The sequence below is a fragment of the Eriocheir sinensis genome, chromosome 7, assembly GCF_024679095.1.
Source record: "Eriocheir sinensis breed Jianghai 21 chromosome 7, ASM2467909v1, whole genome shotgun sequence".
NCBI classification, from domain to species: Eukaryota; Metazoa; Arthropoda; class Malacostraca; order Decapoda; family Varunidae; genus Eriocheir; species Eriocheir sinensis.
In genome coordinates this window covers 8,727,347-8,751,378 of record NC_066515.1, presented here as the reverse complement: position 1 = coordinate 8,751,378, position 24,032 = coordinate 8,727,347, and the positions used below count along the sequence as shown (strand labels likewise).

Sequence of the window (24,032 nt, the reverse complement as noted above, 5' to 3'; positions counted from 1 at the left end):
AACATGGAAACATGGAAACATGGAAATGCAGGCAACAGAAAGCCTATTGGCTCATTACGAGGTCGCCCGCTTGGGTGATTTAATCTGCTCGACCGCCACTTGGGGCTTGGTGAGCAGATGAAAGCACCTCGATATTGAGGAGCAGATGGAAGCCCCTCGTTATTCAGTTTACTCCCGACGCAGCGAAATGACGGTCGATTCTATATTTGAAGGAGTTGATGGTATTCGCATTTACTACTTCTGAGGGAAGATTGTTCCAGTGGCGGATGACTCGGTTTGAAAAGAAACTCCTTCCAATGTCTGTGTTACATCGACTCGACTGAATGGGTAAACCGTTATTTCTAGTTCTTGAGTTGGTTTGCAGTTCAAGGAATTTGGAGTAATCGACGTTATTGAACTTTTTTAGATACTTGAAGACTTGAATCATATCCCCTCGTAGGCGTCTTTTCTCCAATGTAAAGAGATTGAGTCGCTTGAGTCGTTCCTCGTACAGTTGAGCCCTGAAGGTTGGAATCATCTTTGTGGCGCGTCGTTGAATCCTTTCCAGTAGAGCAATGTCCTTTCTGTAATTGGGAGACCAGAACTGCACTGCATACTCGAGGTGCGGTCTTACCATGAAATTCTACAAGGATAGCATCACGTCTGGGGTTTTACACTCGAAGTTCCTCGCTATGAACCCGAGCATAATGTTGGCCTTGTTGTATGCTTTTTTACAGTGATTCGCGTGTTTCAGGTCACTGCTGATAGTGACTCCAAGATCCTTTTCCTCCTGCATCGCTTGCAGAGGTCTCCCATTCATGGTGTATGTATGGTTACTATTTTGGGACCCAATGTGCATGACTTTGCATTTGTCAACATTAAAAGACATTTGCCATTTTTCCGACCATTCGATAATGTGATTGAGGTCTTTCTGAATGATTTCGCAATCGGTCTTTGTGAGGGCATCTCCACCCACCTTGGTGTCATCTGCAAATTTCGATATTGTGGATTTCAGTCCTGATTCTAGGTCATTGATATATATGATAAAGAGGATGGGTCCCAGCACTGACCCTTGAGGCACTCCACTAGTGACTGGAAGCCAATCGGAAGGCTGTCCGTTGAGTAGTACTCGTTGTTTTCTGTCGGTGAGCCAATCTCTTATCCACGCGATCAGATTGGCTCCGATGCCCGCCGAGTGCAGTTTCTTAAGGAGTCGCTCGTGCGGTACCTTGTCGAAGGCTTTCTGAAAGTCCAGGTATATAACATCACTGGGAATGTGGGCATCCCAGTTCTTATATATACCTTGGATGAAGTCTAATAAATTCGTTAGGCATTAGCGCTTGTTTCTGAAGCCATGCTGGGTGTCGGAGATTATATTATTGTTTTCTAGAAACTTAACAAGTTTATCTCTAATAATCTTTTCGAGTATTTTTCCTGCCACTGATGTCAAACTTATGGGCCTGTAGTTTAATGCAACGCTTTTGTCTCCTTTTTTGAAAATCGGTGTTACGTTCGCCATCTTCCAGTCTTCCGGAACCTTGTTTAGTTGGACTGACCGGTTGAATATGTTAGTGAGTGGTTGAAGTATTTGTTGTTTAAGCTCTTTTAATAACCGCGGGGACAAACTGTCGGGTCCCGTTGACTTGTTCGTGTCGAGTTTGTCCAAGTACTTTTTTACTTCTTGGTCGCATATTGAGTCAATTTCCAGCGGTGTGATCTCACTCGGCGGGTCAGGACCCTCGGGAATGGTTTCGATGTCCTCGACTGTGAATACGGATGCGAAGTTACTATTGAGGATTCTGGCCATCTGTTTACTGTCTTGAGTTACAGATCCAGTCTCGTCTGTCAGGGGACCAATATTGGATTTTACTTTCTTTTTCGATCTTATGTACGTGAAGAATTTCTTGGAGTTAGTTTTGATTTCGCGCGCTATTTGCTTTTCATAGTTGCGTTTGCTACTCCGAATAAGGCTGCAACAAGCTCTGAGGCTGTTGTGGTACTGTGTGCTGGCTTCGGCCGTAGCATTCTCTTTCATCAAATTATAATTCCTTTTTTTTAGGTTTACTGCCCTTTTTATTTCTCTGGTCATCCACGGTGGATCTACGGCCCCATTTACTCGCCTGGATTTCGTAGGCACTGTAGCCTTCTCTACTTGCAACAGCTTATCTTTGAAGACGTTCCACGCGTTGTCGATTGTATTGTCGGTGATGCCAAGTTGGTCCCAGGTCGTAGGGGGAAGCAGCGCACGGGCTAAGTTGAAATTTCCTTTTTTGTAATCTGGTATCACTGACGGATTATCTACGAGTTTGTGACATATATTGATATTAAAACGGATTAAGTGGTGATCGCACCCATTAAGTTTCTCACCAACTGTACAGTCGCGAATGAGGTCGGGGTCGCTTACTAATACCAGATCCAGCAGATTGTTTTCTCTTGTTGGTTGAGTTACAACTTGAGTGAGGAACGAATCCTCCACCATTTCTATAAGCCTGTTACCCTCTTGATCTCCAGTCATCAGTCCCCAGTCAATGTTAGGGCAGTTAAAGTCCCCAATTATAATTGCTTCCTTGCTTTGTGTTACAGAGTGAATCTCTTCGTAGAGGGCAGTGTCATCGGCTGCCTGTTGTTTCGGAGGCCTGTATACGGTTGCAAGTGTTAGTTTCTTGTTATTTGCGGTTATTTCCACGTAGACAGAATCGTATTTCTCTGCGTCCTGTTTGTCTATTTTTATGGCAGGGAGTGTACTTTTTACGTAGCAGACTACTCCTCCTCCTTTCTTGTGTTTTCGACTTTTGTGGAAGCTTTCGTACCCAGGGAATGACAGTTCGGATTCTAGATGAGTAGAGTTGGCCCAAGTCTCTGTGATGGCTACCACATCTGGTTTCTCTGTTGCAATATACGCCCTAATTTCGTCCTTTTTGGGTATTAAACTACGTGCATTTGTGTACATGATAGAAATGTGGCCGTGACGAGTTGTACCAGTTCGCTTGTCGGAGGTGTCGTTAGTTACACAGTTTCTTGTGAGTCGCACTGACGCTACGGGTTGGTTGATCAAGGGCTGCCTTTGCCCCGTCCTCGCCCGCCGTTTTTTGAAAGGCTTTTCGACAAGCTTTTCACTGCCTCGTCCAGAAGCCTCCCGAAACGCGCCGACCCAACCTCATTCAAGTGCAGTCCATCGTTCCAAAACAAGTCTGGGCGCTCTAAGAAGTGATGCCAGGCATTTGTAAACGCCACGCCTTCGTCGTCACAAATTTCCTTCAAACTAGTATTGATGTTGCTCGCTTTGCTGTTGAAGCCGGCGTAAGCGCTGATTCTGGGTAGAATTCCAGAAACAATGACGTGAGGGGACTTGGTCTTGTAACGCCGAATGACCTGACTGTATTTTGATATTAGGGCCTGAGTTTGAGTAAACTGAACGTCATTTGTCCCCGCGTGAATCAAATAAACTGTGTCTTCCTTCGCGAGTTCCGTGACAGCATCGACAGCTGAAGTAATGTCGTCCAGTTTGGCTCCCGGAATACAATAACGCCTCCGCGTCTCTGTATTCCTGCCGCAGAATTCCGTTAATTGACCTCTAACCAGCCCCTACAAGTCAAACAGATGTTTTCAGCTTGTCTGTGCCCCAAAACTGTGTCTGATCTGCGCAGACCACAGCAGGAAGAATGGTCTAGTGGCGTCTAATGGATGAGTAGTGAGGAGTGGGAGTGTGGTGGCGACTGGACGTGGAGGCGTTAGGAGGGCTGGTAGAGGAGAGGGACAAGGGGGAGCCAAGGGAAGATGAGGAAGAGGCGGAGGGGGCTGACTGCGGGGGAGTAGAGGAGGAGGATGTTGAGGATGTGGAGGAGGGGGGAGAAAGGAGGAGGTGGCAGAGGCGGAGGAGGAAGGGGCGGACGGGGTTGACTGGGGCGGAGTAGAGGAGGAGGAGGTTGAGGAGGGGGGGGAGGGGGGAGAAGAAATGTTTGAGGAGGCGGCTTTGGCGGAGGAGGAGGAAGAGGCGGAAGGGGTTGGCTGGGGGGGAGTAGAGGAGGAGGATGTTGAGGATGTGGAGGAGGGGGCAGAGGTGGAGGAGGAGGAAAGGGCGGAAGAGAAGAGTGAGGAAGAGGAAGGGGAGGAGGAAGAGTAGGTCGTGGTGGTGATGGTGGGATGGGTGGGGGAGGGGGCGGGGGTGATGGCGGTGCTGGTGGTGGAGGGTGAAGAAGGGGGGGTGTTGGCGGCCTGTGGTGATGAGGTGGAGGAGGGAAGGGAGGAGGCGGTGGAGGGATGAGAAATGGGGGGGGCTGAGGAGGAGGTATGTGATCGGGTCAGAATTTCGGAGAACGAAGAAGAAGAAGAAGAAGAAGAAGAAGAAGAAGAAGAAGAAGAAGAAGGAGGAGTAGGGAGTTGAGGGAATGACATCATGGTGTCCCAAAGTAACGCATTGGAGCGTTGTAGATCCTCGTTGGTTGCTTGTAGTGCCTGAATACGTAAGTCTAAGACACAGTACCTACACATCGAGTCGCTGGTTTGGTAGTGAATCGCAGCATATTTCTTTGAACAATTACAGCAATTGAAATAGTTGGACGGCATGATTACTTCTTTTTTATTTACTGTTGCAAGACGATATAACGGTGAGCTTTACAGTTAAGATGAATTTTGTATCTGCGTGGGCTATGGTGAACACCTGGAGGGAGGCGGCTTTCAATCGGTCGAGTCACGCGGGAGAGTTTGAGGTGTGGCGTCTATGGGGGCCCACACGTGTTTTCCCTCCGGGATTAAAATTCTCTGGGGGATTAAACTTTTCCTCCTTTTCAAAACAGGTGTGCTGGTGTACGGGTCAAGCTTTGTACTTCAACGTTAGTGACAGATTTTCTACGTTAGTTAGACACAAGAAGCTCACTGTCTTTCACTGGGTGCTGTGTTAGGTCGTGTAGTTGTAATCCTACTGAGGAAAAACAGGAAACACAAAAAAGTCGATATATAATTTAACCGCTCGTGGATCAGCAGGGAAGTGGATCTGCAGGGAAGTCCTCTCACTGTAAGGTAATCCTCGCAACACTTCAAACACTAGTTAGACGAGTCACAGCACTGAGTTAGACGTTAATTAATTAGGTTGAGTGGTGCTAAATAAGACAAGTAAACAAGCACAGTTAGTCGTTCGATTTCTGAGAAGGCGTACGGGCCTATTTAAGTAACGGTTAATTAAAAAACGTGGATGAACGGATTTGAAAAGTTGTGACGTTAAAATGTAACACACGGAGTCGATTCACACACAAAATAACAAGTGTCGTTTCACCAGACGAGGTGAAAAGCAAGGTTAAGGTTTGATGCCGCAACAGCAAGGTCAACGTCCGTCCCTTTGAGGAGGTCAGGCGAGTCAAGGTCAAGGAGGAGCTGAAGGTGGCTGTAATCCGGGTTGTCGTTGTTGATGGTGGTGGCGAGGGTGGTGTCGTCCACATATTTCCACCGAACACTGGTGTCCGTCATGGCGTCATTTACAAGCATCAGGAAGCATAATGGACCCATCCTGGTCTCCTGAGGGACCCCACAGGTGAGATGCTGAGGGTGGGAGGTCGCTCCCTGATGCCTTACGACCTGACTCCTGTGGGAGAGGAGGTTAGTGAGCCAGGACACCAGGCTGGGGTGAAGCTGGAGGCTTTGGTGATGACGGTGGTGTGGCGAACGAGGTCGAAGGCTTTCCGGAAGTCTACGAAGGTGAGGGCCACTGATGTTTTGCGTTTTTCGAGGTTTCTATAGATGTAATCGAGAAGGTCAATGAGGCAGTGAGTGGTGGAGGAGGACGTGATGTTCCCGAATTGCTGTTGGTCCATGAGGGGGGCGAGGTGAGTATAGGCCCATCTGAAGATGAAGCCTTCACAGAGCTGGCTCGGGATTGGGGTGATGGCGATGGGCCTGTAGTCGCTGAGGGACTGAGGTGTGCTTGTTTTCGGGACGGGGGTGACATAGGCTGTCTTCCAGGCTGCGGGACACTGACTTTGATGGAGGGAGGCGTTGATGATGGAGCACAGAGGGGTGGCTAATTCTGTGGAGAATTCTTGGTAAAGCTTGATAGGGAGGTCAGCTGGAGTAGTGGAGCGTCTCGATTTGAGCTTGAGTAGCGCGGTGGCAACCTCGTGCTCGTGAACTAAAGGGAGTAGTGCAGATGTGGGTAGGTAGGCGGGGAGTGAGGTGAAGTCTAGGCTGGGCAGGGACTGGCAGATGTCGGCGAAGTGGCTGTTAATGACCTCAGCTGTTTCCGGGATGGGGGCGGTGGTCCTGCTTAATCCACACAGGTCTCGGATCTTGGAGTACCACCTGCTGATGTTTTCCTGCTTGAGCCTGTGTATCTTGTTAGGGTAGTATGTTAATTTTGCTGCCTTGATTTCCCGTATCACTTTGTTCCGGAGATGCTTGAAGAGGGAGGGGTTGGTGAAGAATGCCGAGTTGCGTTGCTGCATGTGTCGCTTAATCCTGGGTGTAATCCAAGGGGCATCTGATGGGTGGATTCGCAGAGATTTTTCTGGGAAGAAGTGATGGTGTGCTGTGGTGATAGTTTGTTGGTAGTTACTCCACTTGTCTTGAACGTCCTCAACAGTGAGCACCTCATTCCAGGGGTACCGTGTGATCCACTGACCAAACTGCCGCATTGCTGAATCCATCACGGGTCTGTAGGTCTTGGCAACAGTGCGTGTGGGGCGTGAGGTGGAAGGCGCCGGCGACCACAGAATGGAGGCGTGGTTGCTGCGTCCCATGGGAGGGAGTGGCTGGGGGGGGGGAGGTAGTGCTGGGTGAGGGCGGTGAGGATGAGGTCAAGAGTGTTTCTCCCGTGAGTGGGAAAATCCACTACCTGAGTGAGGTTCAGCTGCTCTTCTATTTCACAGGTGTTGAGTTGATTAAAATCACCACATATTACTACTTTTGCAGAGGGGAATCTTGAGCGGAGGTCATCCATGGTGTCAATGATGTGAGTGATGAGCTGGATGGCCGTGGCGGCGGGAGGAGGGTGGTAGACCAGGCAGAGGATGATTGAGGCAGCGAGGCGGGGGTGGGAGGGGGGGGGGTAAGCCTCGCCCACAGGGCTTCCATACCCTCTGGGGGGTCCACAGGGACGGGACAGGGACAGGGACGTCCTGGTAAGGTATCGTGAACGAGAGGCGCAGGCGCAAAGTCACTTTATTTGCTTGGCGGGACTTGTTACACGACGCCATGACAGTGTGGTGTGGGCTGCAGTAGTGGGCTTCCGCTCACTCCAGTAACCGAGTGGCCTGCCCCAGTTGTCAGTTATGCATTTTCTGTTGCAGTGTTACCACCCTCTAATGGTGGCAGCGTCAGTTCCTTTTCGGGAAACCAACAAGACCTAAGCTAAAATGCGGGGCTTCGCCCCGCCTCGACACCCCCACCTTCTTAACCGGGGGGAGAGCTTTGCCTTCAGTTGACCCCCCCACCCACCCGTTGGGCTCCCGGCCCCCGCAACAAGAGGAGGAGGAGGAAGGAGGTCTCGCGAGACAGCGCAGCATGCCGCCCAGACCACGGCACCAAACTAGCGTCCCATACCCCTCCCATTCAAGAACTTATCTAACCTCTTCTTGAATGTATCTATCGTGTTGGTGCTCACCACATGACTTTTACGTCTGTTCCACTCATCCACCATTGTTGGTAAACCAATTCTTGCCTATGTCTTTGTTGAACCTGAACTTATCCAACTTAAGCCCGGTGTGGTGTCATCCGCCATCCACGTATCCTAAGACGTCCCATCCAATATGCGCATGCGCGGGATTTGTTTACAAACAAAGAGTGGATGAATTGCGACACGGTACCGCGTCTTTGTCGACTGCCTATCGCGATATGTCCCACCTGAGTTTGTTTTTTTATCTTTTTAAAAATAAATGTTGACGTATGTTTTTAATTTGAAAATTGCTTGAAATATGAAAGTTTCTTCTTGCACCCTTTGTATGTCAGTAAATGAGGTAAATGAGGTATGTCGGTAAATGTGATAAATGAGATAACCTACACCCCTTATAAGTCGGTAAATGTGATAAATAAGATAACCTGCACCCCTTGTATCTCGGTAAATGTGATAAATGAGGTACCCTACACCCCGTGTATGTCGGTAAATGTGATAAATGAGGTATCTTTTTTTTGTTTATGGCGCCGGTAAGCTTTCTTCAGGGGCCTGGTGGTCGGCCCAAGCCCGTCATGGCGCAGGCAATTTTTATAGTAGCGCTAGTTATGCTTGGCTCATGCTGCACCCTGGAACTCATTTTTGAATCGCTTGTTCGGTTTCTTCTAGAATCCGGGATGATAGGTGGTCTTCTGGACAGCCTGTGGGTAGTCTTAAGCCACTCGGCGGTGACTAAAAAATCCCAGGTGGTAGCGTGGGGATTCGAATCGATGTTGTCCATGGCGTGATGAATGCTGGCCCCGCACGCTAATCACTCAGCCACCGCCTACCCTTGTATGTCAGTAAACGTGAAAAATGAGATAACCTAAACCCCTTGTATGTCAGTAAATGTGATAAATGAGGTAACCTAAAACCTTGTATATCAGTAAATGTGATAAATGAGATAACCTGCACCCCTTGTATGTCGGTAAATGTGATAAATGAGATAACCTACACCCCTTGTATGTCGGTAAATGTGATAAATGAGATAACCGACACCCCTTGTATGTCGGTAAATGTGATAAATGAGATAACCTACACCCCTTGTATGTCGAACCTACACCCCTTGTATGTCGTTATATGTGATAAATGAGATAACCTACACTCTCTTCTGATTGATGGTCATGTTTCTCAGATTCTCTCCATTTAATGGTAGGCTATCTGAATTATGGGATCCATGTCATTCATGAATTTGGCCATTTTCCCATAAAAAGCTGCCATGCTGTCTTGCCGCCATCTTGCCTGGACCAACTACGATATCAACACTGTGTTTGTAAACATCGGGTTCCGCGCATGCGCAGATCAGGATGGGATGTCTTAGGATGCGTGGATGACAGATGACACAACACCGGCTCACTTATAATCAAAACCTTATTGCTTATGTTCTTGTAACTAATTTATTTATGGACCAATAGCTTTTATTCAGAAAGCTATTTAATCAGGAAGGATAGGAGATTAATGATCACTATCGCTCGTTTTATTATGTAGTAAAAAATATTTCCTAGATATCGATGACAAAATATTAAAAAGTTGAAAAATGTTTGTCAAAAATCTAAATCAATTTCAAACAAAAGTTAAAATAGCGAACATAATTCCTTTTTCATACATTCAGAAATTGAATAAAAAGAGTAGACTTATATAAATGCCTAAAAATAAGAAGTTAAGATAACATTTTTTTTACAATGTCCTATGTACCAAAAGAAAGAGGAAAAATAAAGACATTTATCAGCAAATAATTAAGTTATTACTTATTTGAAATTATTACTTAAAGAACGCCTTAAATAAGTGTTTCTTGTAATTATTATTTAAAAAAAATAATAGTAATTATAATAAGTTTTAATGATCGGAACAGCAGTACTTAAAAAATGAATCGGATGACTTGCCCAAACTGATCGAATGATCGGGGATCGGAACAGCAAAAAAGTGATCGGTGCCCACCACTGATATATATATATATATATATATATATATATATATATATATATATATATATATATATATATATATATATATATATATATATATATATATATATATATATATATATATATATATATATATATATATATATATATATATATATATATATATATATATATATATATATATATATATATATATATATATATATATATATATATATATATATATATATATATATATATATATATATATATATATATATATATATATATATATATATATTGTTACATTAAATGTCGCCTGAGGCGATTCTTGTATCCGGGTCCTGTCTCTCATTTTCCCATGTATGCACCTTGTCAGGCTGAGGTGGGACTACGTGGACCAACAGGACGCCACCGTGTTGCCGGGCTTCAGCAGAATACTACAGGAGGGCGTGCGGGCTGAGTGGACTGACCCGCTGTTTCCGAGTCTCTCATTCCCCACTTGGACCACTTTGTCCACGGGCAGATACGCCGAGACTCATGACATCGTCGGCAACTACTTTTATGATGCTGACGTTAAGGACAATTTTTCTCTCTTTGACACCGCTTCGACAGGAAAGCCTAAGGTGTGTGTTGCCACTGTCTGGGCCTCTGTTCTTCCATGTGTACGGACAGTAGTGTCTACTTATATGCCTAGTTGTCAGAAGGCGGTTTTATTTCAGTTTTATTTATTTTGTTCACTAGTCTGTTTGTCTGTCTCTTTGTCTCCCTATTTGTGTATGTATGCAGATATATAGATACGTAGGTGGGTAAGTATGTATATAGATATTTGTTATGGAGAGGGGACAGCTGAGTGCTTTGCGCGCCGGCGCCGCGTCCAGGAGGACATGGGCCCGCGTCCCTCCCTCCGCCACAAGCTGGATTTTTTTAGACCATCGAATGCCCTACGAGTACCCACATGCTGTCCTGAAGACCACCTATCAACCCGAACTCTAGATTCTCTTTCTGAAAATCAGGATGAGATTGGGGGGCAGCATGAGCCAAGCAAGATGCGTCATTACAACACTTGAATGCGCCAAATCGATATGGGGCCGACCAACAGGCTCTACAAAGAAAGCGGAAACGCAAAAAAAAAAAAAAAAAAAAAAAACTCCGCTCGAAAGGTTGTCTGTAAAATGACCCTTATAAATGCAAGTCATCAGCGTTAAGGTGGATACAATCACCGGTCTAAGAAAGATTACCCGTGAGTGATAAAGGTAGTGGTGATGCACTAGAGCCTTGTGGATCTCCGGTTTTAATAAGTTTAGAAGAACAATGACCGACACAATTAATCCATTAATTAAAAGGGGCATATTCCAGAGAGGAAAGTTGGAAAGTTTCGTTAAGTCGGCGCAACATCTGTGGTCATATGCCGGAGAAAGACAGAAGGGGAAGGAATCATAGGAAAAGGGAACAGATCTCAGGAGACGGGACACAACCCCTGATTAATACCTGGTACCCATTCACTGCTGGGTGGACAGGGGCGTAGGGTATCGGAAAAGCCACCCAAATTTTTCCACTCCGCCCAGGAATCGAACCCGGGCTCTCTCGGTTGTGAGCCGATTGTGCTAACCACTGCACCACGAAGTCCCCTATTCCAGGGAGGAGAGTCGCCTCGACCACCTAATGACGGGTGTTCCTCTGTCAAGTCTCCCTCAGTGCCATTTCTCATCCCTCATGGCAGGATCTATTGACTTGCCTATGCCACGGACTCTGTGGAAGTCCCCTTGCCCTCCTTTCGATTATCTCTTACATAAACCTAAGTCTATATACACCAAGTCAAGTCATACGCTGTTTTGTGGGAGGAGACACGGCAGAGGCGTGGTTTATGCGCGACTCTGCTTGGAGCCAAACAAGAGAATGTAGAAACAGGGATTTAGAGACAACGAAGAAAGGCGGACTAATCTAAATCAATCACTTCATCATGCCCTCCCTCACGCCCCACACCGCCCTTTGTAGGCAATGGAATTACAGTCATGCAATAGCACAATAAAAGACATATTTTTTCGTCAGTGGCTTGCCTGAACGCGCTGTGAAAGGAGTCGAGAATGCACATCCAGAGTGCACATACGGCCCCAACTTTAGTCACCCCTGAACTGGCGGGTATTTTTTTTTTTAGCTTCAAGTGACGTCATCCCGCTGCTCCGCCCCAAAACCGCCTCCTGCGCGTACCGGTCGCAGTTTTGAAGCAGTGACTTGACTTAGTATATATAGACTAAGAGAGAAACAAACTGGTGAGGAGGATCTGCTTCTGGGTAGCGTGCCACAAGCCTCTATAGCCGGGGTTGGTGTTCACGGACCATGAAGGTAATAGGCTTCGATCCAGTCTCACGGAGCAATCACCGGCCTCAGTTATTCCACCGATATCTTATAATTCTGCGTAGGCACTTATTACGAAACACATCAATCCGCCTCCTCAAGTAACTAATCACTTGACTCACAGCTTGGGATGGAGTACTCGTTTTGGTATTCGTATTCAAATACATTCGAATACCGTATTTGGGTGTATTCGTTTTTGTATTCGAATAATCATTCTGTTACACTACCGGCCCGCACACCACACTCCAAGCACGGGCAGGCGGTGTGCCTCAACCCCAGACCACCACACAACGGGCCGTGAACAACCCAGAACAGCAAGACACACCACGAGGCCACACTTCCCAGGGCCGCCAACACACCACGAGTGGACAAGGCAGGGCAAAGAGGCTCACAGAACGGGTTTTCCACTTTACTTAACAGCTCTAACACGAACAAAACACTGGTTTACAAGGCACAATAACTCCCAGTACTCAGAGGGGCACAGACAGAGCACAGGACTCACAAAAGCGGGCAAGGCACGCAAGGGCAGCGGCGCACGTCTCTCGTCTCTGGCAGCTCGGACCTCTCTTTGCCCCGCGGCGCGGCCGGCGGCTCCCGGCCCGGCTGCCGCGATGCACCCCGCGCCGCCGGCCATCACCAATCCTCCGCGCCCCAAACTAGCACCCCCTCACACAAATAAAACAAATACCCCCCAAAATATACCCCCTGGCGTAACAATTCATAGAAATCAAAGTATTCTCATTCGTATTCGAATACAGGGAAAGATATTCATATTCTGCGAATAATCTGACGAATACTTCAAAATTTATTATCAGAAACAACAGCCGTTGTTCCTTACAACTCCAGCTTCGTGGGCGGACGTGTAACGGTCGTGTATAGCACAGGTTCACGAACTCATGTTACTATTGCATAGCTTTAGAACAGTGTCATACCCAGTTACGTCAAGAAGGTATTTTTCAGTGCAAAGAATCATGAATGTATAATGTATTCATGAATACTTTCAAGAAATATTCGTATTTGCATTCGATTTGAAAACAGTTCAGTGTATTCGAATTCGTATTCGTATTCGTTGGAATGTGTTGTATTCGTATTCGTATTCGAGAGTTCCGGGTACGCGGCTGGTAATTTGACAACTGACCGTGTTCAAGAGCTTTGCGTAATTGTGGAGCGCCGGTACGATCGAGTTTCAACCAAGGATGTTTACAGCCTATTTTGATCTCAAGAAGGAGCTTGATTCAGTGCGTCCGAGGCACTCTAGAATCTCCGGTGACTCCTTAATTGGTATTCCTGCAAGGATTGTTGGTCTGTTGCAAGGCTACTCAACTGGCGGTCCGCGGTCCGAATCCGGACGTTCTGAGTGTTATAACTTTTTTTTTCTTTTTTTTTTTACATCAAAGGATACGGCTCAAAGGCAACGAAAAGGGTACAAAAACAAAACAAAAAACGCTACTCACCGCTCCCACAGCGGGAGTGGAAAAATATTATTAAACAACATGGTCCGGGAGATGGATTTTTACAATTGTATTTCCTCGACTGACTGAAGGCCCTAGAGTAGGGTCGAGGAAATACACTTGCAAGAATATATCGCCGGGACCTTCATATTATTTAATCATAATCATCTACTCCTGGAGTCTGGGGTCCGGCTACAATTTTTATCCAGACCTCTTCATACATTTGAACTTCTCTAACTGAACCTTTGCTCATAATAGTTGAGTAACCCTGGTCTCTCTCTCTCTCTCTCTCTCTCTCTCTCTCTCTCTCTCTGCTTAAAATGATCACTATCCCTTGCTTATCATCACTTTAATTTCTTTCTGTCTCTTGTCCCCAGTCTCCTTCCTTCCTTCTTCCTTCCTCTTCCATGTCCATCTGTTAATCCCTCCCCTGCCTCTGTATACTTCTGCGTCTATACACACACACATACACACACACTAGTTATGATATGTCACACACACACACACACACACACACACACACACACTAGTTATGATATGTCACACACACACACACACACACACACACACACACACACTAGTTATGATATGTCACACACACACACACACACACACACACACACACACACACACACACTAGTTATGATATGTCACACACACACACACACACACACACACACATACACACACACTAGTTATGATATGACACACACACACACACACACACACACTAGTTAATATATGTCATTCATATTGATAGAAGAATCAAAGCTGACTCTCGCTTACCAAATTTCCCCTTTATTAATCCAGATTATATCCGAACGAACATCATAACGTGAATTATTGTATGAGAGAGAGAGAGAGAGAGAGAGAGAGAGAGAGAGAGAGAGAGAGAGAGAGAGAGAGAGAGAGAGAGAAGGGGGGGGGGGGTTGGGGGAGGGAGTGAGAAGCTATTTATGGATGACACTTGTCAGTCATTGGTCCATGAGAATGAGTGGAGAGGATACAGGCGCTGCCGCTTCTCCTCCACGTGAGTCTTTGGTGGGCTGCAGAGGATTGCTCACGATAGTGCCAATGTATGTTTATTGGAACAGGAGGGATTCGACACATATCCCACCTGACACCTACGTGCAGATTGACGGCAACATAAGTACCCTTAATATCTTTAAATCACTTGGGAATAGTGAATTAGATGAGAAAATCTATGGAGCAAAACAGTAATCCCTCGCTCTAGAGTGAGTCTAGCCAATCATTTGCGGGAAAGGAGGTGACGTAATATCTGATAATCCATTATATCCGAGGGATACGAACCTTTCCCGCATAACGAACCTTCGTTATATGAGATGAAACATTCGCTATGTAAGATCATTTTCGATTATACTACTATACATTTCAGCGGCGGACAAACGCTGTTTTTCGCAAATATCTCCTAAACGAATCGTTGGATCAGTATGGTATTTCAGCACACTACATTTAACATCCGGACCTAATTTATGGCTAACATACCACATTACTATATGTGTTATGTGATGAGTTTACTCGTGAAAAATGTCACAAAACCGACGAGTCATGTTGACGCATTCGAAGGAAAGTGTGTCACCCCCCCCCCAACCCCCTCCCAAACTATTCCTAACCACAACTACTTCTCCCCCTTCTCGCTCTCATTATCCCTCCTCTCCTCCCCCTAGCTCCTCGCCTTCCTCATCACTCTTGTGTCCCTCCCTATTTCTCCCATCACTGTATTATATATTAGAATGTTATGTAGGTGTATATGTATAGATATGCTTATTAACTAAGAGCATGATACAATTCCATGGAGGCAAAACGTATTTCACGTTGATAATTACTGTACAACACCTGGGTGCGCCTCGGCAGTCAATGAGTTATACCCTGCCTCTGCAAAAGTCATAGCCTCGGCTTGCGGAAGGGGGATGGTGTGAGAAGGCGGGTGAAGAGGGAAACGAGGAGGGGGATACTGCGATATTGGGGTAGGGAAGGAGTGGTCTGGGGGTTGTTCGGGGCGTTGGTGGAGGGGTTAGACGAGTACCCCACACTCGTCCGATTCTGTATAACACCTTAGATATGATGACTGGATTAGGCTTAATATCAGTCAGTAAAATCCTAACATAACACATATTGCAATATGATATATCAGCCATAAATTAGGTCCGGGTGTTAAAGGTAGTGTGCTGAAATATCATACTGATCCAATGATTCGTTTAAGAGATATTTGCGAAAAACAGCGTTTGTCCGCCGCTGAAATGTAGAGTAGATGTAATAGATGAAAGATAAGGCACGGAAGGGCGAGGTCGGAAGTGATTACAGTCGGGCGGGCGCGTCCACACCAGGAATCTTTGTATGTCAACAATGTATCCCTGACGTTTCCCAAGTTTTTCGGGAAGCAGTTGAGAAACAACTTGGATACATTCAGGAAAGAATTGAGATACATTGAGAGAGAATATATATGTGTAATTCATCAGGACTGATCAAGTGTTGGACTCGTAATCGCCAGCAGGTACCCTCCAGACATCAGCAAGTGCACTTTAGCGTCGATCTGTGTGTGTGTGTGTGTGTGTGTGTGTGTGTGTGTGTGTGTGTGTGTGTGTGTGTGTGTGTGTGTGTGTGTGTGTGTGTGTGTGTGTGTGTGTGTGTGTGTGTGTGTGTGTGTGTGTGTGTGTGATTTTCAAGTCTTGATAGTAAAGTATAAACTATTTTTATATTCCAGTCAAATTTCATTTATATATTTATGGAAGAGAGAGAGAGAGAGAGAGAGAGAGAGAGAGAGAGAGAGAGAGAGAGAGAGAGAGAGAGAGAGAGAGAGAGAGAGAGAGAGAGAGAGAGGAGGGGGGCACACCCTGACCACTGGGAGGGACCTCCCTCAGGGGTGTGGGGATCAAGACATATCCCACACCTCACTCACGGAGAAAAGGGATTGGGATTATAATTATCATTAATTCACATACTTTAATATCTAGCTAATTATAGGTGTGTGTGTGTGACTATATATATATATATATATATATATATATATATATATATATATATATATATATATATATATATATATATATATATATATATATATATATATATACACACACACACACACACACACACACACACACACACACACACACACACACACATATACATATATACATATACACCCACACCCACAGACACACAAACACACCCACAAATACGCGCGCGAGAGCGCGCAAAAGTTTCTCATGTTTTCCATCCAGGATGAAAAACAAAATTTTAATCTCAAATACTTCCCAACTGTTTCTCAGGACCGCCCACACCAGGAAAGTTTGTATGGAAACTCAGCTTTGACATTTCAAATGTGTTAATGAGGCTCGTAAAAGGATCTCCGCCTGTCAGATTATAGCTGCAGGCTGATGGGAGCTGGAATGGCTTTTCTGTGCCTGGTATCGATTCGTGGTATTTTGGGAGCCACCGTTCGTAATAGTTCTTCAAAATCAATGGTTGACCTTCCAAGGAAATTATTAATTAATTAAACTCTGCTCCATTAACTCTCGGCTCCGCCAAAAGTAAGTCTTTCTGTAATGCTCAACTTTCTATAAACGACCTCACCCATACGCGTTTCCTTGTCTTCTCCTTCCTCTCCAGTGAATGCAATAATACGTAAAACACAGAGCCCATTGCAGCAGTCTCCGCACACACCGACATCCTGAGAGCAACCCTGAGGTGTGGACAGGAAACATTATTTCCCGAGGGTATTCAAATGTATCCCAGTGGTTTACCGAAACACTTGGGAAACGTCTGGCATACATTGCTGTCATACAAAGATTCCTGGTGTGGACGCGCCTTTAGACACGCACCACCCGATCGGCTTTATTCAAACCCCCGCCGATCGACATGTTCAGCCCTAAGTCTATATACACCAAGTCAGGTCATACGCAGGTTTGTGGGAGGAGACACGGCCGAGGCGTGGTTTATGCGTGACACTGCTTGGAGCCAAACTAGATAATGTAGAAACAGAGATTTAGAGAAAACAAAGAAAGGCGGACTAATTTAAATCAATCACTTCAACATGCCCTCCCTCACACCCCACACCGCCGTTTGTAGGCATTGGAATTACAGTCACGCAATAGCACAATAAAGACATATTTTTTCGTCAGCGGTTTGCCTGAACGCGCTGTGAAAGGAGGCGAAAATGCACATCCAGAGTGCACATACGGCCCCAACTTTAGTCACCCCTGAACTGGCGGGTATTTGTTTTTCTAGCTTCAAGCGACGTCATCCCGCTGCTCCGCCCCAAAACCGCCTCCTGCGCGAACCGGTCGCAGTTTTGAAACAGAGTGACTTGACTTGGTATATATAAACTTAAGCCCCGTTTACACTGTGCCGACTCTGGGCCACGACAACCCAGCGACTTTTCCATTTGAGAAGCTGGTTCCCACGCTCCAAGAAGGGGGGGAGGTTTTTTGGGGGTCTTGGTGTCTTGCCGACTGTCTAGGACATTCGGTCAACTAGTTGCCAGCATGTCGTGCTAACCCTCACGACTCCAGACTCCCGTCACGACATCGGCGCAGCATTCGGCAAAAGTCTCAAGACTTCTTTCAAGACATGCCCGACCCTTTCACATCAACACTTACCTAGAGTCGTGGGTAGTCGTGGCCCAGAGTCGGCACAGTGTGAACGGGGATTAAGACACCATGCTTGGTTGTTCCCACTGGCGGGAGTGAGCGACAAATACGAACACTGTCACCACAAATAAGCAATAATAATAATACTTTTGTACCCAAAAGTAACACTTGCTTGGGAGCCAGGTACCTACAAGTGGCTGGGCCCACTCCCCAGTGACATAAAATCTACCAACTCATTATCTATTTTCATAGAAATACATTTTGATTTTGATTCTCTCTCTCTCTCTCTCTCTCTCTCTCTCCCAAGATAATATAAAAGTCTTATTAAGTTTAAATACTCGTAGCCTTAGGAAAAAGTTTGATGAATTGAGATGTCATGTTTCAACAGAAAATTTTGGCGTAATTTCTATAACCGAAACCCTTATAGATACCACAAATATTGATTTAAGTTCAGAATTCAACATAGATGGCTACTGACTCTTCAACAAAGATCGTGTCAACCGTAGAGGTGGTGGTGTCGCCCTTTACGTCAAAAGCTATTTGCAACCCACTGACAGAACACAAAGAGACAGTAACGTTGTACATTTGTACGTGCGAGTAAACATTGTAAAAATTAATCTAAATATATCCGTCACCTACAGGCCTCCGGGGCGATCAGTCGAAGATGATGTTGAAATTACATGCAGCGTTTTAAGGCAGTCACTTAATAGCAGCGACTCACTGATATTTGTTGACTTTAATCTCCCTCATATTGACTGGTTGACACTGTCGGGTACAGAAGGTGAGTCATATTGAATGACAAATTTTTAGAAGATAATTATCTAAGGATTCTAAGCCAAATGGTTACTGAACCAACTTGAGAAAATAACATACATAGACCTTGTTATAGCGACCCAAGATTACCTAATCAGTAATGTCGCGGAAAGAGAACATCTCGGTTCTTGCGATCATAAATTAGTGCGCGTCGACATTAGAGCTCAAACAACAGTGACTTAAAATCAAGTAAAGGTGCCCAATTTCAAAAGTGCAAATTTCGTAGAAATCCGACAAAAAATAACAGAAATGCAACTATCAGATGATCGCAACGTAGAGGAAGCCTGGCTAAACTTTAAACATCATTTACTCACTCAGCAGAACACATTTGTCCCATTGTGCGAGAAGCGAAGTAACACTAATAAAAACCCACCTCGGTTTAATAGCGAAATTAAACATTCGGTTAAGGAGGGAAAATTGTCTTACAGGCTGAAGAAAGAACGAAACACGCCACAAACATACGACTTCATCATGAAGCCTGGCGGCGAGTAAAAAGATTAGTATGTCAGGCAAAGCGTAGATATGAAGAAAACATTGCAGCCAACTGTAAAAATAATCGGAAATCCTTCTTCAGTTATATAAACAACAGGAAAGCGATCAGACGTATAATTATACCTCTGACAAACAGTGACGGAGAACTAGTGACTGACAGCCAACACGTTGCGAATTTATTAAACAGTTACTATTCATCGGTATTTAATACTGGCAGTCTTCCCACCACTGCCACCACCACCAGCGACAACAACAGCACTAACGTAAATCTCGTTCATGCATTGCCTAACTTTGTAATAACTGCCGATGAAGTCCTAAAAGCTCTCCAATCCCTTAAAACATATAGAAGTACCGGACCTGACAAAGTACATCCTTTACTGCTTGAGAAACAAAGAGCAAAATACTCTCCTCTCTCACAACCGTGTTCAATATGTTCTTGCGACAAGGCATCGTCCCTTCGGATTGGAGAAAGGCTAACGTAACACCGATTTTTAAGAAAGGAGATAAAAAAAATACCGGGTAATTACAGGCCCATTAGTCTAACTTCAGTTCTAGGTAAGCTACTTGAGAGCATAATTAGAGACAAAATTGTGAGTTACCTTGAAAGCCATTCATTAAAAGGATTCACAGCATGACTTCCGTAAGAAGAGATCCTGCCTATCAAACCTATTGACCTTTTATAACGACCTCTTTTCAGTTTATGACGTAACCAAATCACAGGACGTAGCCTATCTTGATTTCCAGAAAGCGTTTGATAAAGTTCCACACCATAAATTACTTTATAAATTATAGCAACTAGGTATTGACACACTACTGTCCCTTCCACCAATGGATCACGAAATGGTTGAGCAACAGACAACAAAGAGTGGTGATCGACGGATTTAACTCAGAATGGGCGCCTGTCACTAGTGGCGTCCCTCAGGGCTCGGTTCTTGGCCCAGTGCTCTTCATTATTTACATCAACGACGTGGATGTGGGAATCAATAATCTCATTAGTAAATTTGCAGACGACACAAAGACTGGTAACTCGGTTGTCACTGACGAAGATAGACAAAGCCTCCAAGAGGATTTGCATAAAATTTCAGCCTGGTCCAATAGATACATGGGAAATGTCCTTTAATGTAAATAAGAGCCAGGTCTTTCAAGTTGGAACAAGAAAAAAGAAATTCGAATACGAAATATGCGGCGTCAAACTCAAAGGCGTTCAATGCGTCAAGGACCTGGGTGTCAAAATTTTGTCAAACCTTAAAGTCTCACAGAAATGTACCGATGCAGCAAATAAAGCAAACACAATGTTGAGCTTCATTAAAAAAATTAAAAAAATCAATAAAAAATAAAGAAGTAATAATTCCGCTTTACAATAATTTAGTCAGACCCCACTTGGAATATGCTGTACAGTTTTGGTCTCCCCACCATGCAAAGGCCATTGCTTAATTCGAAGGTGTTCAGCGTCGGGCAACAAAAATGATCCCTTCCTTGCGTAACAAACCCTACGACGAGAGCTAGGCTCTCCACCCTTAACATCTAAGTCTATATATACCAAGTCAAGTCACTCTGCTTCAAAACTGCGACCGGTACGCTCAGGAGGCGGTTTTGGGGCGGAGCAGCGGGATGACGTCACTTGAAGCTAAAAAAAAAATACCCGCCAGTTCAGGGGTGACTAAAGCTGAGGCCCCGTATGTGTACTCTGGATGTGCATTCTCGCCTCCTTTCACAGCGCATTCAGGCAAGCCACTGACGAAAAAATATATCTTTTTATTGTGCTATTGCGTGACTGTAATTCCATTGCCTACAAACGGCGGTGTGGGGTGTGAGGGAGGGCATGATGAAGTGATTGATTTAAATTAGTCCGCCTTTCTTCGTTTTCTCTAAATCCCTGTTTCTACATTCTCTAGATTGGCTCAAAGCAGTGTCACGCATAAACGACGCCTCTTTTTTTTTTTTTTTTTTTTTTTTTTAGAACAAAGGAGGCAGCTCAAGGGCACACAAAAAACGAAAACAATAATAAAAAAAAAGCCCGCTACTCGCTGCCCCTAAAAATGATCTCTTCCTTGCCGTGTCTCCTCCCACAAACCTGTGTATGACTTGACTAGGTGTATATAAACTTAGCTTAACATGTTCTCTCTTGAGAAACGTCGCCTCCGAGGAAAAGTGATCGAATGTTTAAAAATACTTAACCCGTAAGCTGCGGGACCATTATCAAGAAAAAGTCCCGCCAGTGGGGCATATATTAGCCTCAGAACGACCATTTCAACTCGGTACTCTACTCATATCAACAGACTGGTTTCATGAATGTGCAGACGACAAAAAATATCGCTGCAAAAATAATTAAAGTAATAATCATTCACCGCTAAGTGTGTGCTCACTCCTCCCCGATGCTTCTAAAATGCATAAAAAAGAGGAAAAAGAATAATGAGTGAGGCGTAGCAAGACAAAACTTCTCCACTGTGTAATAAAATACACAAAAGAAAGGAGAAAATAAAATGATGATTATACATAAAATGCGTAACAATGTTACTCAAGAAAAATATTAAACATCCACACGCCAGAAAAATCAACAGCTGAAAAGTCTAATAGATTAGATACGGCCCCACACGCCTAAACACGTGAACATAATAGTAATTCACCTGAAATCATGTTACAAGAGGTGTAATTACTGAAACCGTATCAATGTAGTGTCAGCTAAAATGTATTAAAAACCTCGAAGACAACAGCTCGATACCCCACTACTCAGCACGCTCGCGTCATTCGCCTCGCCGGTGACAAGGGCAGGGCTGCAGGGGTGGCAGGGTCTGCCGTCCCCGTCTGGTAGCGGGGATGGGATTGGCGGCGGGTAGAGTATGTACGCCCACCACAGTCACCCCTCCTGTCACAAAGTTGTCTGGCGAAGAAAATTGCGCACCTACGACAGGCTGGGTCGTAGGTACACGATGGGGTGTCTCGAACGGTTAAAAGGTAGAGAGACCCCCCAGTGGAGAATATAGGCTGTGTGGAGTTGCGGGGCGGGACCCCGCTGGGGGTGTGGCTGGGTGCTGACTTGACACTCACGGGGCAGGAAGGTCGCGCGCTGCGTCAGCAGTACGCTAGCTACACGCTTCACTGTCTCTGCCCTCATACACAATTGTCCATGTTATGTTATATTAGAGTGATAACACCTATTTAACACTTCGGAGAGGTCCGTAAATAAAAAACAATTTAAAAAAAAAACATCTTTACAAATTGTTAGAATGACAATGAATTATCAGATGTGCATGTCACAAGAAAGTCAGTAAAAAAAATGGCTGAGAAAAATTAATTCAAATTTTTCATAAAAAAAACGAAAAATAATTTTCTTAATTTTTCATTTCATCTGATCAGCTTGCAATTTTCATATGATAACAAAGGTACTAATATATACAATATACAAATTATTCATAACCATAGATGCAATTTTAATCCACGGGGCGAACTTTCTCCATACCTAAACTCAATATTAAGTAGAGTAGAAATGCAAAGTTTTGGAGCTATCTGATTAATGTAGAATACTTAGATTTAAGGACAGATCACCTAGTCTGGACCATGTGTGGTCTCATTTTCAATGCAAATATCTCTCTCTCTCTCTCTCTCTCTCTCTCTCAGAATCAGAAGTGGAATTGGACCTTTAACAAACAGCGACGGTGCACTAGTGACTGACAGCCAACACGTTGCAAACCTCTTAAACAATTACTTTTCCTTGGTGTTTAATACTAACAGTCCTCCCACCACAACAACCAACACCAGTACTAATGTAAATCCCGAGCATGCATTGCCTAACTTTGAAATAACAATCGATGAAGTCCTTAAAGCCCTCCAATCACTTAAAACAAATAAAAGTCCTGGACCTGACAAAGTATATTCTACACTGCTTAATTAAAGAAACAAAGAGCGAAATACTCTCCTCCTTCACAACCGTATTCAATATGTCCTTGCGACAAGGAATCGTCCCTTCGGATTGAAAAAAGGCTAACGTGACACCGATTTTTAAGCAAAGAGACAAAAAATTACCAGGTAATTACAGGCCCATTAGTCTAACTTCAGTTGTAGGTAAGCTACTTGAGAGCATAATTAGAGACAAAATTGTGAGTTACCTTGAAAGCCACTCATTAATTGGGGACTCACAACATGGCCTCCGTAACAAAAGATCCTGCCTATCAAACCTATTGACCTTTTATAGCGACCTCTTCTCAGTTTATGACGTAACCAAATCACTGGACGTAGTCTATCTTGATTTCCAGAAAGTCCCACATTATAAATTACTTTACAAATCAAAGCAAATAGATATTGACGGTCAAGTCAGCAATGGATCGCGAATTGGTTGAGCAACAGACAACAAAGAGTGGTGATTAACGGATTTAACTCAGAGTGGGGGCCGGTCACTAGTGGCGTCCATCAGGGCTCGGTTCTTGGTCCAGTGCTCTTCATTATTCACATCAACGATGTGGATGTTGGACTCAATAATCGCATTAGTAAATTTGCGGACGACACAAAGATTGGTAACTCGGTTCACACTGACGAAGACAGGCAAAGCCTCCAAGAGGATTTGCACAAAATTTCAGCTTGGTCGGATAGATGGGAGATGCCCTTTAACGTAGATAAGTGCCATGTCCTTCAAATCGGAACAATGAATGAGAAGTTCGATTACGAAATGCGCGGCGTTAAACTCAAAAGCGTTCAATGCGTCAAAGACTTGGGGGTCAAAGTCGCATCAAACCTCAAATTCTCACAGCAATGCATCGATGCAGGAAATAAAGCGAACAGAATGTTGGGC

General features: G+C 44.7%; 1 protein-coding gene across 1 annotated transcript in view; it reads left to right on the top strand.

Annotated features, from left to right (window-relative positions):
• LOC126992542 (glycerophosphocholine cholinephosphodiesterase ENPP6-like) overlaps positions 1 to 24,032 on the top strand; it is an 87,546-nt gene that overhangs the window by 19,928 nt on the left and 43,586 nt on the right. The window contains exon 2 of the mRNA XM_050851359.1: positions 9,899 to 10,145. Coding sequence (XP_050707316.1) covers positions 9,899 to 10,145 — 247 coding nt within the window. The remainder of the gene's footprint in view (positions 1 to 9,898; positions 10,146 to 24,032) is intronic.